At 42.1% G+C, this 14,952-nt stretch overlaps 1 protein-coding gene across 1 annotated transcript in view; it reads left to right on the top strand.

Moving 5' to 3' along the window:
* LOC126282380 (acetylcholinesterase-like) overlaps window positions 1-14,952 on the top strand; it is a 49,512-nt gene that overhangs the window by 16,686 nt on the left and 17,874 nt on the right. Inside the window, exon 5 of the mRNA XM_049982038.1 lies at window positions 13,023-13,243. Within this exon, the coding sequence (XP_049837995.1) occupies window positions 13,023-13,243 (221 nt within the window). The remainder of the gene's footprint in view (window positions 1-13,022; window positions 13,244-14,952) is intronic.

Below are 14,952 nucleotides of genomic sequence, written 5' to 3'. Positions count from 1 at the left end.
GTTGCCAGCTCAGCTTTAAATTACCAGCCACTTCTTCACACCACCTAGATTTGTCTTTGAGCCCCCAAAACCGTTTATAACAATTTTTAGCAGACTTTCGGCTTTCATATGGAGTACGTACCTGAAGGAGATAAGTCTTGCCGACGTTAATGTTTCCCGACACTGCTATGCATTTCGTCATTGTTTTCAGACTTCCGAACCTTTTTTCCTAATTTCTTAAAGTTTATGGCATCTGTTAAAGTTTTCTATTAGAAGTACTATAAATGAAAAAAAGTTTCGGGTGTTAACTGATCCTCCAGGCTTTTCACCATAATCACTTGTGGAGGAGCAGATTGACAAGGCTGATTTTCAAAGCACTTGGGGCTGTTTCCCGAGCCTTTCCAGCTAAGCTTTTGTTGTAGATGATTTTCTTTTCTTTTTTTTTGCCACAGTCATATAAATTTTTCGCAAAGATACACTCCTGGTAATGGAAAAAAGAACACATTGACACCGGTGTGACACTGCGAGAGGGCTGTACAAGCAATGATCGCACGCACGGCACAGCGGACACACCAGGAACCTCGGTGTTGGCCGTCGAATGGCGCTAGCTGCGCACCATTTGTGCACCGCCGCCGTCAGTGTCAGCCAGTTTGCCGTGGCATACGGAGCTCCATCGCAGTCTTTAACACTGGTAGCATGCCGCGACAGCGTGGACGTGAACCGTATGTACAGTTGACGGACTCTGAGCGAGGGCATATAGCGGGCATGCGGGAGGCCGGGTGGACGTACCGCCGAATTGCTCAACACGTGGGGCGTGAGGTCGCCACAGTACGTCGATGTTGTCGCCAGTGGTCGGTGGAAGGTACACGTGCCCGTCGACCTGGGACCGGACCGCAGTGACGCACGGATGCACGCCAAGACCGTAGGATCTACGCAGTGCCGTAGGCTACCGCACCGCCACTTCCCAGCAAATTAGGGACACTGTTGCTCCTGGGGTATCGGCGAGGACCATTCGCAACCGTCTCCATGAAGCTGGGCTACGGTCCCGCACACCGTTAGGCCGTCTTCCGCTCACGCCCCAACATCGTGCAGCCCGCCTCCAGTGGTGTCGCGACAGGCGTGAATGGAGGGACAAATGGAGACGTGTCGTCTTCAGCGATGAGAGTCGCTTCTGCCTTGGTGCCAATGATGGTCGTATGCGTGTTTGGCGCCGTGCAGGTGAGCCCCACGATCAGGACAGCATACGACCGAGGCACACAGGGCCAACACCCGGCATCATGGTGTGGGGAGCGATCTCCTACACTGGCCGTACACCTCTGGTGATCGTCGAGGGGACACTGAATAGTGCACAGTACATCCAAACCGTCATCGAACCCATAGTTCTACCATTCCTAGACCGGCAAGGGAACTTGCTGTCCCAACAGGACAATGCACGTCCGCATGTATCCCGTGCCACCCAACGTGCTGTAGAAGTGTAAGTCAACTACCCTGGCCAGCAAGATCTCCGGATCTGTCCCCCATTGAGCATGTTTGGGACTGGATGATGCGTCGTCTCACGCGGTCTGCACGTCCAGCACGAACGCTGGTCCAACTGAGGCGCCAGGTGGAAATGGCATGGCAAGCCGTTCCACAGGACTACATCCAGCATCTCTACGATCGTCACCATGGGAGAATAGCAGCCTGCATTGCTGCGAAAGGTGGATATACACTGTACTAGTGCCGACATTGTGCATGCTCTGTTGCCTGTGTCTATGTGCCTGTGGTTCTGTCAGTGTGATCATGTGATGTATCTGACCCCAGGAATGTGTCAATAAAGTTTCCCCTTCCTGGGACAATGAATTCACGGTGTTCTTATTTCACTTTCCAGGGGTGTATTTTCGCCACTTGACTGTATTTAAAATCTAGATAATGAAATAAACACTTCTTTTAAGAATATTCTTCTTCTCTAGAGATAGTGTTGTATGAATATCAGTACAACCTCAAGATTTTTAAGGCAGAAATTGTTTCGCTGATCGACATCAAGCTAAGATACATTCAACGTCCGGTCTGTATACTTATTTTGATGGTGGTATGCCCATCATTACGTATTTGATAAGTAAGGCATCAGGGAATCTCCATTGTAATACTTCCATAATTCTTCTTACAGTTGTAAGTTACTGTTTCACTTCTTAAAAATTTATGTCTTGCGTATCTCTCACAGTACCATAAACGCAAATGATCTGTATTGTCGTTCATTTATTGACCTAGTCATTTGTGTATATGTCGCATGAGAATAGAGAGAGAACAATGTGTTGGGAAAATTATTTTTCTATAATTGACATCTACTGTTCTTTTTTCCGTGAGAATACTGTCATAAAATAACCGCTTTAATGAGAGGCTCTGATACGCAAAGTAAGAATCTTTTGTCAACTGATCAGGATTCATTGGCAGAATCATGTAAAACCTTTTGTCGGCTAATCGAGTTTCGTTGGAAGTTTCTTGTAACTTACTTTATCGCAGTGAGCAGAAAAATCAACAAACACAATGGCAATGATCTTCCTGTCCTCAAATCATTAATCATCCTACTGCCAAGCCTTCAACTATCCTCTCACTTTTTTATGTGGCATGTAGTTCTTCCAGTTAAGATTCTCAAACCTTATGCATTCGCACCATGCACACTGACTGCATTAAAGTTTTCTGTTGAGTCTTGGTAAATGTAATGTATCAACAATAACATTGATTGAAGTAAAAATTATTTTCAGACATTTTCAAAGCTGTTATTTTACTCCGATGGCCATCAAAATTGCATCACCGAGAAGACCAACATATAACTAAATTTAACTTATTGTATATGAACAGTTTACTAGGAAGAACACATGTTTAAATCTGTAAGTGATTAGGGGGTTCGAAGATTAGCATAGAACCCATGTTTCGAAATCGGCTGATTATCAACCCGAACTGAGACTGGATGACATGATGCCATACCGAGACCCAAGGCGTGCCTCAAAAAAAGTTCGGAAACGCCTGTTTCCAGTGTCAATGTTTAGCGTATCATTGTCAGCGCGCCTCTCGGTGCTGACATGCCAAATGACACCGCAGGAATGGTCACTATATGGTCAGTCCACGGTGCTTGGACATCGTTGCACTGTCTGTGTGGATCCTTCTCTTGGTACAAACAAGTGCATTTCATGACTCAAGGCACTCATCGTAGCTGTATGATAGTGCATAGACTACCAGTCACTTTATCCATCCTCTCCCAGTGTTGTCGTTCTGCGCAAAATTATTGGCGAACTTGTCGATGCTAACGTGACAAATTAGACCGCAACAATGGTCCCTGTTCTGTCAGATCACGGTGCCTAGATACCGTCCCAATGTCTACATGGCTGACTATCTTGCTGTAAACAATCCAATTTCATGACTGAAGCTACTGATCGTCGGTTTGAGAGTGCACAGCTGAGTGGATGCTATCTTCATCCTCTCTCATTGTTGTCGTTCAGCATAGCACTGGCGGCGCGCCTCTCTGTGTTGACGCTCTAAGGAGACTTAAATGATGATCTCTGTACTGTCATCCGCAATGCTTAGAAATCGTTGCACTACCCATATGGATATTTATCTTGGAGCAAACAAGTCCATGTCATGTCTCAGTGTACTGATCGTCGCTGTATCATGGTCACAGCTGAGCGATCAGTTTGTCTGTGTCCTACGCTCGACTGTCGTGGGATCCTCACCAACACATGCAGTAACTATGGAGAACTTAAGTATAGTCGTGGTACGCTACAATCCTGTCATTTCAAAATTCCGACACGTGTTGATAGACGTTTCTCCTTCTTCCTCTGCATTTTTTTAGTCAGTTTGATGCCGCTATCCATGAATTCCTCTCCTATGCCAAGTTCTTCAGAGTAGAACTTGCAACCTACGCCCTCAATTATTTGCTGGATGTATTCCAGTCTCTGTCTCCTACTACAGTTTTTGCCCTCTGCAGTTCTCTAGCTCCAGGGAAGTCATTCCCTGATATCTTACAGAAGTCCTGTCATCCTGTCCCTTCTCTTTATCAGTGTTTTCAACATTTTTCTTTCCTCTCCGTTTCTGCACATATTCTCCTCATTCCTTATCTTATCACTGCACCTAATTTTCAATATTCGCCTGTAGCACTACATCTCCAATGCTTCAGATATCTTCTGTTCCGCTTTTCTCATAGTCCATGTTTCACTGCCATACAATGCTATGCTCCAAACGTACATTCTCAGAAATTTCTTCCTCACATTAAGTCCTATACTACAATACTTCTATTGGGTGGGAATGCCTTTTTTGCCAGTGCTAGTCTGCCTTTGATGTCCTCCTTGTTCTCTCCGTCGTGGTTTGTTTGCTGTCTAGGTAGCAGAAGTCATTTAAATGTTAAGCTACTCGCTGTTCTCTTTTCTGGTACTTCTCCTTACTATCGTCTTTCTTCGATTTACTCATTAAATTGTTCATTCCAGTCAGCAGATCATGTAATTCTACTTCACTTTCGCTCAGGATAGCATTGTCATCAGCGAATCGTATCATTGATATCCTTTCGCTTTGACTTTTAATTACACTCCTGAACCTGTAATTCATTTTCACCATTGCTTCTTCGATGTACAGATTGAACAGTATTATTTTTCTGCTGTTTTTAATTTAATAATTTCTTTGGCTGTCTGAGTAATTTTTCCTTACTTAACTTCCATGTGTTCTTACTCTTATGGTTTCTGGTTTATTTTATGTTGTACTAGATTGGGTGTTTATACTGTTATAATTGCTGGTTGGTCATCTAATTCAAATTATTCTTTGTTAGGTTCCCTGCATTCTGTTGCTCAATCAATTTCTTATGAAGTTATATTGGCTTTGATTTTATTACCTTTAATTATTTTAATTGCTAGTTTAAACATGTTTGACTTTATGAATTACCAGCTTTATTGTTTATTTATCATTATTTCTTTCCCTTTAGCTTTTGGATTACAACATTATCAATCCGAGCATTTCGTTCTTGGTCGTCCACTCTTATTATTCCCTCTTGGGTCTTGTACATATTGTATATTACCTGTATGTCCCTATAGCTTACCCCTATTTTTCTTAGAATTTCGAATATCTTGCACCATTTTATATTTTCGAACCCTTTTCCAGGTGTATAAATCTTAAGAACATGTCTTGATTTTTCTTTAGTCTTGCTTCCACTAACAATAGCAACATCAGACTTTCCCCTCTGGTGCCCCTACCTTTCCGAAAGCCAAACTGGTCGTCATCTAACACGTCCTCAACTTACTTTTCCATTCTTCTATGTGTTACTGTTGTCAGCAATTTGGATGCATGTGCTGTAAAGCTGATAGAGCGAATAGTTTCGCACTAGTCAGCTCTTGTAGTCTTCGGAAATGTCTGGATGATATTTTTCCGAAAGTTAGGTGATATGTCGCCAGACACATGCATTCTACACGCCAGCGTTGCCACTTCTCCCAATGATCTTACAAATTCTGATGGAATGTTATCTACCCTTTCTGCCTTATTCGACATTAAGTCCTCCAAAGCTCTCTCAAATTCTGACTCTAATACTGGATCACGTGTCTCCCCTAAACCGACTGCTGTTTCTTCTACTATCACTTCAGACAAATCTTCCCTCTCGTAGAGTACTTCAATGTACTCTTTCCACCTATTCCCTCTCTCCTCTCATTCAATAGTGGAATTCCCACTGCATTCTTAGTGTTTCCACCCTTGCTTTCAATTTCACCGAAGGTTGTTTTGATTTTCCTGTAAGTTGAGTCAGTCTTTCCGACAATCATATCTTTTCGATTTCTTCACATTTTACATGCAGACATATCGTCTTAGATTCGGAGCACTTCCTATTTATTATATTTCTGTATTCCTGCATTTCCCTCAACATTTAACCTATCAACTGAAATATTTCTTCTGTTACCAATGGTAACCGTATCCAACCCCTTTCCGTGTTGATTCCTTGTGACTGATCTCCTAAACTTCAGCCTACTCTTCATTACTGATACAATATGATCTGAGTCTATATCTGCTCCTGGATACGACTTATAATAAAGTATCTGATGTGGGAATCTCTGCCTACCCGTGTCACCCGGCCTTTTCCAAGTATACATCCTCCTCTTCTGATTCTGGAACACAGTATTTGCTACTATTAGCTGAAATTTATTGCAGAACTCAATTAGTCTGTCTCCTCTCTCACTCCTTGTCCGAAGCCCATATCCTCCTCTCTCTATCTCATCTTCAGCTTGCGACGACGGCATTTATACCTGAATTATCGTTGTCGGTGTTGATTTGCTATCGATTTTGATAAAAACAACCCTATCACTGAACTGTTCACAGTAACAAATTCCCTGCCCTACTTTCCTCTTCATAACGAATCCTACTCCAGTTTTACCATTTTCTGCTGCTGGCCACATTATCCTATATTCATCTGACTGTAAATCCTTGTCTTCATTCCATTGCACGTCACTGACCCCTTCTATATCTGGATTGACCCTTGACTGCTAATCAAACATGCCACCCCTATAGCACAGAGACACTAGATATCGATATAAACAAATTGAGTTAAAATGCAGTTTATGAATGAGAAGCCAGCTGCGATATGTTATCTTCCATACGTAATGTAAATGACGAATTGCCTACTTACTTCATTAGTTTGTGATGAAATACTAAACTTTTGCACATGAAAGTATGGATTGCACATCTGGACCATTTGATATTTGTTGCCTGCAGTCTTAATAGTGATTTTAATGGTGGACATTGTCCTTCACACAGTTAGTACTAGAGAACAATCTTTCCTATAATAATATACAAATTTCCTCGATTATATCCATCACTTTAGCGCCTCTAATACATAACTTTTAATTCGTTTCTTTAAGAACAAAGGCTCTTTAATTCAGTATGAATTCAATATTCCAAAAGGTCTTTAATTTGTAGGCAAACGTCTGAGGTATCACCAGCAGATGATGGTTTGATGCAACAAATAAGAAGTGTACTGACTGCCATGCCTCACTCAACACACTCAGCTACATTTTTAAGAACTCTTTTAGTGTACTTCAGGATTAACCTGTATTTTCTTTCGCAGTCAGTCGAATAGACCTCAGGAGTGTTCTTTCACGTAGCATTACCAATCCACTCAACAAATGAACTGCGAATTAAGCTTTATTTGAGAAAACTCTTTGTGATACGTGGGAATTTCGTAAGAGTAGACTTTTTTCCCTTTCTGTTCTAATCATAGATTAACTGAACACTGCCTCACATCTACAAAATCTGAAAAAGATTGCCAGTCATGTAAGTTTTTTACAATTAATCTCAGTAATTTGGTTAACTGCATCTTAGAATATAAAAGCAAAAATTGTGGTTCTGCCTGATCTATTGTTGAAATAGTAGATTAGTAGCTGTTCAGAACTTGAAATAATCACTATGACCAACGATCATTGCTTTACACGCTTGTCCTATGAACTCAAAATCAGGGTCATAAGATTCCATTAAGTTCGCCATTAAGGACACCTCGTCCCTTGGCAAATAAAAAGTTTATCGATTTCTGAGATCTGCAGCCTTTTGATTTAATCCTATGTTGCATTGGCATACCTTCGTTAAATGTTTGTAACGTGTTCACTGACAGAAGGAAAAACATTCTGACAAAATATGATTTTATTGACTACTATAACTATTCATTTTCGTATATCCATCTTTCTACCGATTTTCATTATATAGTATCCTACCTTTTTTAGTGATCCGTGCCTCTATCCCTTAAAAATAAAACCCTTGTAGGTTCACTTTATTGTCAGTGTGTCTATCCGTCCGACTGTTCAGAACCATTTCTCTCAGGAGTGGGTAGATGCATGAAGTCATAAAGTATGCTACATATTAAAGTCTATGGTTTCTTAGCAGTGTAAAAATTTTAAGATTATAAATCACTTCAGTCAAATGATATGGCCGTTTATGTCACGTATTTTGACTCTCGAACACTCACTCATCACAATCTGCAGGGAACTTCCCGTTCCCCTAGAAACAAGAAATTTGGCGAGATGCAAGGTTTCACAGTAAAAATAACCGAAAAAATCCGAAAATCGTTAATTTGCATGAATAAATCCAGCTACACGGCAATTTGCCTAAATGCCCTTATCGTGAATTAGATAAAATATAAACAACATACATAGCAGTGTAGCTGGATTTATTCGAAACAATCATATCACTGAAAGACATATTTTGCTCTGCGGGCTTCAAAGAACAAATGTTAATTTGTAATTACGTAAAATAATTTTTTTTTCATTTTTCCTCCGTCTTTCACTTTACCTGTCGGTCTGCCAAGTACCCTTTTTCTAAGAAAAAATTTGCGTATCGAATTCAAATTTATGTCACATACTAAGATGCATGTTTCATTGGCGATGTAAACCTTTTAAGCTTCTAAGTCAGTGCACACTATAGATATGGCCATTTATGTCGCCTGTTTCGATATTTGAAAACTCACTCATCAAATATATATCGTACTTCCCGTTGACCTAGAATCATGACATTTGTCAAGAAGTAAGATTTCACAGTAAAAGTAAAGGGAAGAAATCCGAAAATTGCTAATTTGCAATTATATAGCATGTTTTTTTTTCGTTTTCCATCTGTCTGTCTGTTACGACCCCTTTTGCTCTTGAAGAGACTGGCATGTCGAGTTCAAATTTTATCACATGGTCCATGGTCCCTTGGCCGAGTATAAATTTTCAGGTTCTAAGTCAATACACTCAAAAGATACGGCCATTTATGTCATATATTTTGTTACTCGAAAATCATACTGTAAACTCTGTAGGGTACTTCCCGTTGACGTACAAACATAAAATTTCACAAGAAGCGAGTTTTCACGGTACAAGTAAAGTGAAAAATCTGAAAATTGCTAAACTGTAATTATGTCATTTAAAAATATCTTTTTGCAATGACAATATACATTGCATTCATCTTCCGTCAAAAGCATAAAAGGCGAACATTGTAGCTCACAAACATACACTCCTGGAAATTGAAATAAGAACACCGTGAATTCATTGTCCCAGGAAGGGGAAACTTTATTGACACATTCCTGGGGTCAGATACATCACATGATCACACTGACAGAACCACAGGCACATAGACACAGGCAACAGAGCATGCACAATGTCGGCACTAGTACAGTGTATATCCACCTTTCGCAGCAATGCAGGCTGCTATTCTCCCATGAAGACGATCGTAGAGATGCTGGATGTAGTCTTGTGGAACGGCTTGCCATGCCATTTCCACCTGGCGCCTCAGTTGGACCAGCGTTCGTGCTGGACGTGCAGACCGCGTGAGACGACGCTTCATCCAGTCGCAAACATGCTCAATGGGGGACAGATCCGGAGATCTTGCTGGCCAGGGTAGTTGACTTACACCTTCTGGAGCACGTTGGGTAGCACGGGATACATGCGGACGTGCATTGTCCTATTGGAACAGCAAGTTCCCTTGCCGGTCTAGGAATGGTAGAACGATGGGTTCGATGACGGTTTGGATGTACCGTGCACTATTCAGTGTCCCCTCGACGATCACCAAAGGTGTACGGACAATGTAGGAGATCGCTCCCCACACCATGATGCCGGGTGTTGGCCCTGTGTGCCTCGGTCGTATGCAGTCCTGATTGTGGCGCTCACCTGCACGGCGCCAAACACGCATACGACCATCATTGGCACCAAGGCAGAAGCGACTCTCATCGCTGAAGACGACACGTCTCCATTCGTCCCTCCATTCACGCCTGTCGCGACACCACTGGAGGCGGGCTGCACGATGTTGGGGCGTGAGCGGAAGACGGCCTAACGGTGTGCGGGACCGTAGCCCAGCTTCATGGAGACGGTTGCGAATGGTCCTCGCCGATACCCCAGGAGCAACAGTGTCCCTAATTTGCTGGGAAGTGGCGGTGCGGTCCCCTACGGTACTGCGTAGGATCCTACGGTCTTGGCGTGCATCCGTGCGCCGCTGCGGTCCGGTCCCAGGTCGACGGGCACGTGCACCTTCCGCCGACCACTGGCTACAACATCGATGTACTGTGGAGACCTCACGCCCCACGTGTTGAGCAATTCGGCGGTACGTCCACCCGGCCTCCCGCATGCCCACTATACGCCCTCGCTCAAAGTCCGTCAACTGCACATACGGTTCACGTCCACGCTGTCGCGGCAGGCTACCAGTGTATGCCACGGCAAACTGGCTGACACTGACGGTAGCGGTGCACAAATGCTGCGCAGCTAGCGCCATTCGACGGCCAGCACCGCGGTTCCTGGTGTGTCCGCTGTGCCGTGCGTGCGATCATTGCTTGTACAGCCCTCTCGCAGTGTCCGGAGCAAGTATGGTGGGTCTGACACACAGGTGTCAATGTGTTCTTTTTTCCATTTCCAGGAGTGTAAAATGTAAGTTGTAATTATATTTTAGTAAGTAAATAAAAATATTCATAAAATGTTCTATATTTACATACATAAAATGAAGTCCCCTGCTCGCTTCATTTTGTACGTCCGGTGTAATTCTGAGAAACTTCTGTAAAGATTTTGATACCGTCTTGGAATCCCCAGCAGCGATATCTTGTCAGTGGCTATATCAAAAACAGGTAAATATCGTTGAGATTCTCGATTCTCAGGATAAATGTACTATTCATAAATAAACATAATTAAGTTTGCAGAGAACCCTCTGTGCGCAAGTCCTACACTCACTTAGCCAATTTTTTTATATATCTGTATACAGCACGGCTTTTTTTTAATGATTGTATTGCTTCACTTGGTATGTAGATTTCTGTTGCTTTCTGTTATTATCACGACGAACTATTTCCTCGTCAGGAAATAAGTTTGCCCAGAGGTTAGTGATTTGCACATTCTTACACTACACTCGATTTTTCAATACACGAAAAAATATGTTTAATCTAATTATTTCAACATAAAAAAGGCCTTTTGCGAAGACATGGCTGTGATGTCTGTGGCCCTTATGTTTCTGGCTTTGATGAAGAAACAACTGAATCGTGACAGTGTTGTATTTGGTGTTTGTTTTCAGCACTAAAATACGCATTTTCCTTCACAGAAAAAATAATATACCGACGCTAACTCATTTTCTTCTTGTTTTGGCGCTTGATTGGCTTCTGAAATAAAGGACTCAATTGTAGAACTGGTTTCATCGGAAGGGTGCACTCAGTGAGAAATAGTGGTAGCTGCGGCCACCCGTATAAAATGCATCCCGGCGCATTTGTCATAAAATCTCGAAACTATTTCGTCATTCACCGCGAAACGTACCTGAGTTTCTCTCCCTCTATCTCTCGCTTTCCCGCTCCCAATCGCCTATATTATGCCTTCCATTCTGTGGTTAATAATAATAATTATTATTAAGTGAAACATGAGAAAGGGATAAGGTAACAGTAGGCGGCCAAAGATAAATATTAACTTATGTTTCAAGTGAGCGCCAGGCTCCCTACAAATTATTTCAAATGCTTTCGGCGAAATGTAATGCAGGCTAAGTTCACTGACCTAGAATAAATCGTATCTTTGAAAGAATACATTTTTTGACGAAATAAAGTTGGTGAAGCTTTTCACTTTAGTTAATTGAATAACTTTAAACGATTCTTTTGCTCCGGCTGTGTTGATATGTTACACAAAAAATTAAAATTAAATAGGCAGTCTAACGGCGGCCAATTGTTGTCAGTCAAAGATCACCGCTGCTCGCTTCGCAGAGACTGAGAAAATTCGAAATAACTACTTGCAATTATTAATTCAGGACGAACTGTTTGCATGGGTTCTTGAAATAACACAATACACTCACGTTTTATAAATATATTTACACTAAGCACAGGATACACACTTGAATTATTCGCTACGTACGAGACCAAGTAGAACAAAAGCTGCCCTTTTACAATAACAAGGGTACATTATATACAACAGAAGAAATGATCTGACTCGAAGTGATTTTAAATATTTTTTTCTCTGATATATAATGACAAAGATAATATTGTCAGTCTCGAGAACGTTATGCACTACTATCTCATCTAATATAAATAATGTCCTCTTATTACATTGCAATCGCTATAGTATTTCTTTCACGCTAATTTAATACATTTTCATAATTAAGTTGTCGTTTATGTCCATATAATATTATTCAGAGTGTTTTTATTATTTACTTAAAATATATCGACTTGAATATTTCAAAAGAGACATTATACGCCCTCCACCCGTCCCCCTCAGTTCAAAGCTTAGATACGCTATTTTTTCTTACGAGTCGGTAAAGAGATTTATTGCTTCTGTGACAGTTTTCACCTCATCGATGTTTTTGGTGGATTACGGGTTGCACATAATAATCTATTTACTGCATTCTGTGCGTTTCCTATAATCGGCGTTTACAAACTGTAAACTGGTTTAGCTTGAAGTGTAGCGCCCACAACTTCATGTTATTGCATTATATATACTCCCGTCTAAACACCGTATTACATACCAAAGACAAGGATAGTATTCTCATTATCAGGCATCTTGTTCGACGGTATAACTGACTGGCCGCTTAATGCACTACAGACGCAGAGAATAACAAGAAAGAGCAGGAGTGTGGTGTCTGTTAGGATGTGGCAATATTGTCTTGAACGCCTCCTGTTTAACAAGATTACAGTTTATCATTAATGAAATCACAACAGGCATTTTTATGAAATTCGAAACATATTCACTGACATAAAAAGGAAATTCGCAACAACTAATACAAACCAGGTTAGAAGTGTGGATATCGTGAATGTGCTCGTACGCAGTATGCAGACGTATGCAGATTATTACTTGTCTGGTCAGTTTGATTTTAGCCATTGACGATTTCCTATATAACTTATGGCGAATTCTGGGATGAGTGCTTGCCGTAAGACCCAGTTCCAAGTACAGGAGACAAAATTTTCCGAAATTGTCCGATCTCGGATATAGTTGTTCCCAAAAGGTTCGCATCTATTATGAAATTATAGCCTAACATAAAATTTAATCTTTTACGAATGTTAGATAAATCACTACAGCACAGTATGGTATTACATTCATTCGTTACTGTTTCATTGTGATCAAATTTCTCTGTAGGTCTCTTCAGTGGGGTGATCATGGAGAGTGGGGTAGCGACGACCCCATGGGGGCTGACGGACATACCACGCGAGAGGGCGTATCGGATGGCGGAGGCGCTCGGCTTCCAGACGCAGGGCGATAACCACACTGACGACGACGACGCACTGCTGGCTGCCTTCCTTCGCGCCGCCAACTACACAGACCTCATCAGAGATGACTCTCTCGCGCTTACGGACTTCGTAAGTGAACAATTTTCTAGCGCAAAACATGAGTATCACTTATATGAGCAAACTACGGTCGAACCACCAGTTCAAAGCATACACGAATTATAATGTGGTAAGCTTCAAAGAGTATCATCACGGACACAGAAATATGTCATGCTGGAAAAAAAAAATTATGATTGTAGCGTACCAATATTAGGTGTACAGTGTTTTAATGTGTGTTTTAATGTAATGATTCACTGAACTTCCCAACAGACGCCTCTACTTCAGCATGTACACTACTTCCCATTAAAATTGCTACACCAAGAAGAAATGCAGATGATAAACGGGTATTCATTTGACAAATATGTTTTACTAGAACTGACATGTGATTACATTTTCACGCAATTTGGGTACATAGATCCTGAGAAATCAGTACCCAGAACAACCACCTCTAACCGTAATAATGGCCTTGATACGCCCATGCAAACAGAGCTTGAATGGTGTGTAGAGGTACAGCTGCCTATGCACCTTCAACACGATACCACAGTTCATCAAGAGTAGTGACTGACGTATTGTGACGAGCCAGTTGCTCGTCCACCACTGACCAGACGTTTTCCGTTGGTGAGAGATCTGGAGAATGTGCTGGCCAGGGCAGCAGTCGAACATTTTCTGTATCCAGAAAGGCCCGTACAGGACCTGCAACATGCGGTCGTGGATTATCGTGCTGAAATGTAGGGATTTTTAGGGATCGAATGAAGGGTAGAGCCACGGGTCCCAACACATCTGAAATGTAACATCCACTGTTCAAGGTGCCGTCAATGCGAACAAAAGGTGACCGAGACATCTAATCAATAGCACCCCATACAATACGACAGGTGATACGCCAGTATGGCGATGGCGAATACACACTTCCAATGTGCGTTCAAAGCGATGTCACCAAACATGGATGCAACCATCATGACGCTGTAAACAGAACCTGGATTCATCCGAAAAAACTACGTTCTACCATTCGAGCACCCAGGTTCGTCGTTCAGTACACCATCGCAGGCCCTTCTGTCTGTCATGTAGCGTCAAGGGTAACCACAACCATGGCCTCCGAGCTGATAGTCCATACTGCTACAAACGTCGTTGAACTGTTCGTGCAGATGGTTGTTGTCTTGCAAACGTCCCAATCTGTTGGCTCAGGTATAGAGACGTGGCTGCACGATCAGTTACAGCCATGCGGATAAGATGCTGTCATCTCGACTGCTAGTGATACGAGACTATTTGGATCCAGCAAGGCGTTCCGTATTACCCTCCTGAACCCACCGATTCCATATTCTGCTAAGAGTCATTGGATCTCGACCAACGTCAGCATCCAATGCCGCGATACGATAAACTGCAATCGCGATAGACTCCTTACACGAGGCATCACTGCAACGTTTCACCAGGCAACGCCGGTCAACTGCTGTTTGTGTATGAGAAATCGGTTGGAAACTTTGCTCGTGTCAGTACGTTGTAGGTGTCGCCACCGGCGCCAACCTTGTGTGAAAGCTATGAAAAGCTAATCATTTGCATATCACAGCATCTGTTTCCTGTCGGTAGCATGTCACCTTCGTGGTGTAGCAATTTTATTGGCCACTAGTGTATTTTAATATTAACTACAAAATTTAGTCCATGCTGGGTGCTTTCCTATAAAAACCATGGTTTTGGTTTTCTGCAGTGAAATTTGTAGTTTTATATTCGTAACATCTTTAATTCAGTTA

This window comes from Schistocerca gregaria, chromosome 7 (assembly GCF_023897955.1).
Source record: "Schistocerca gregaria isolate iqSchGreg1 chromosome 7, iqSchGreg1.2, whole genome shotgun sequence".
NCBI classification, from domain to species: domain Eukaryota; kingdom Metazoa; phylum Arthropoda; class Insecta; order Orthoptera; family Acrididae; genus Schistocerca; species Schistocerca gregaria.
Note: the sequence above shows the minus strand (reverse complement) of the source record. Positions and strands in the feature narration are given on the sequence as shown.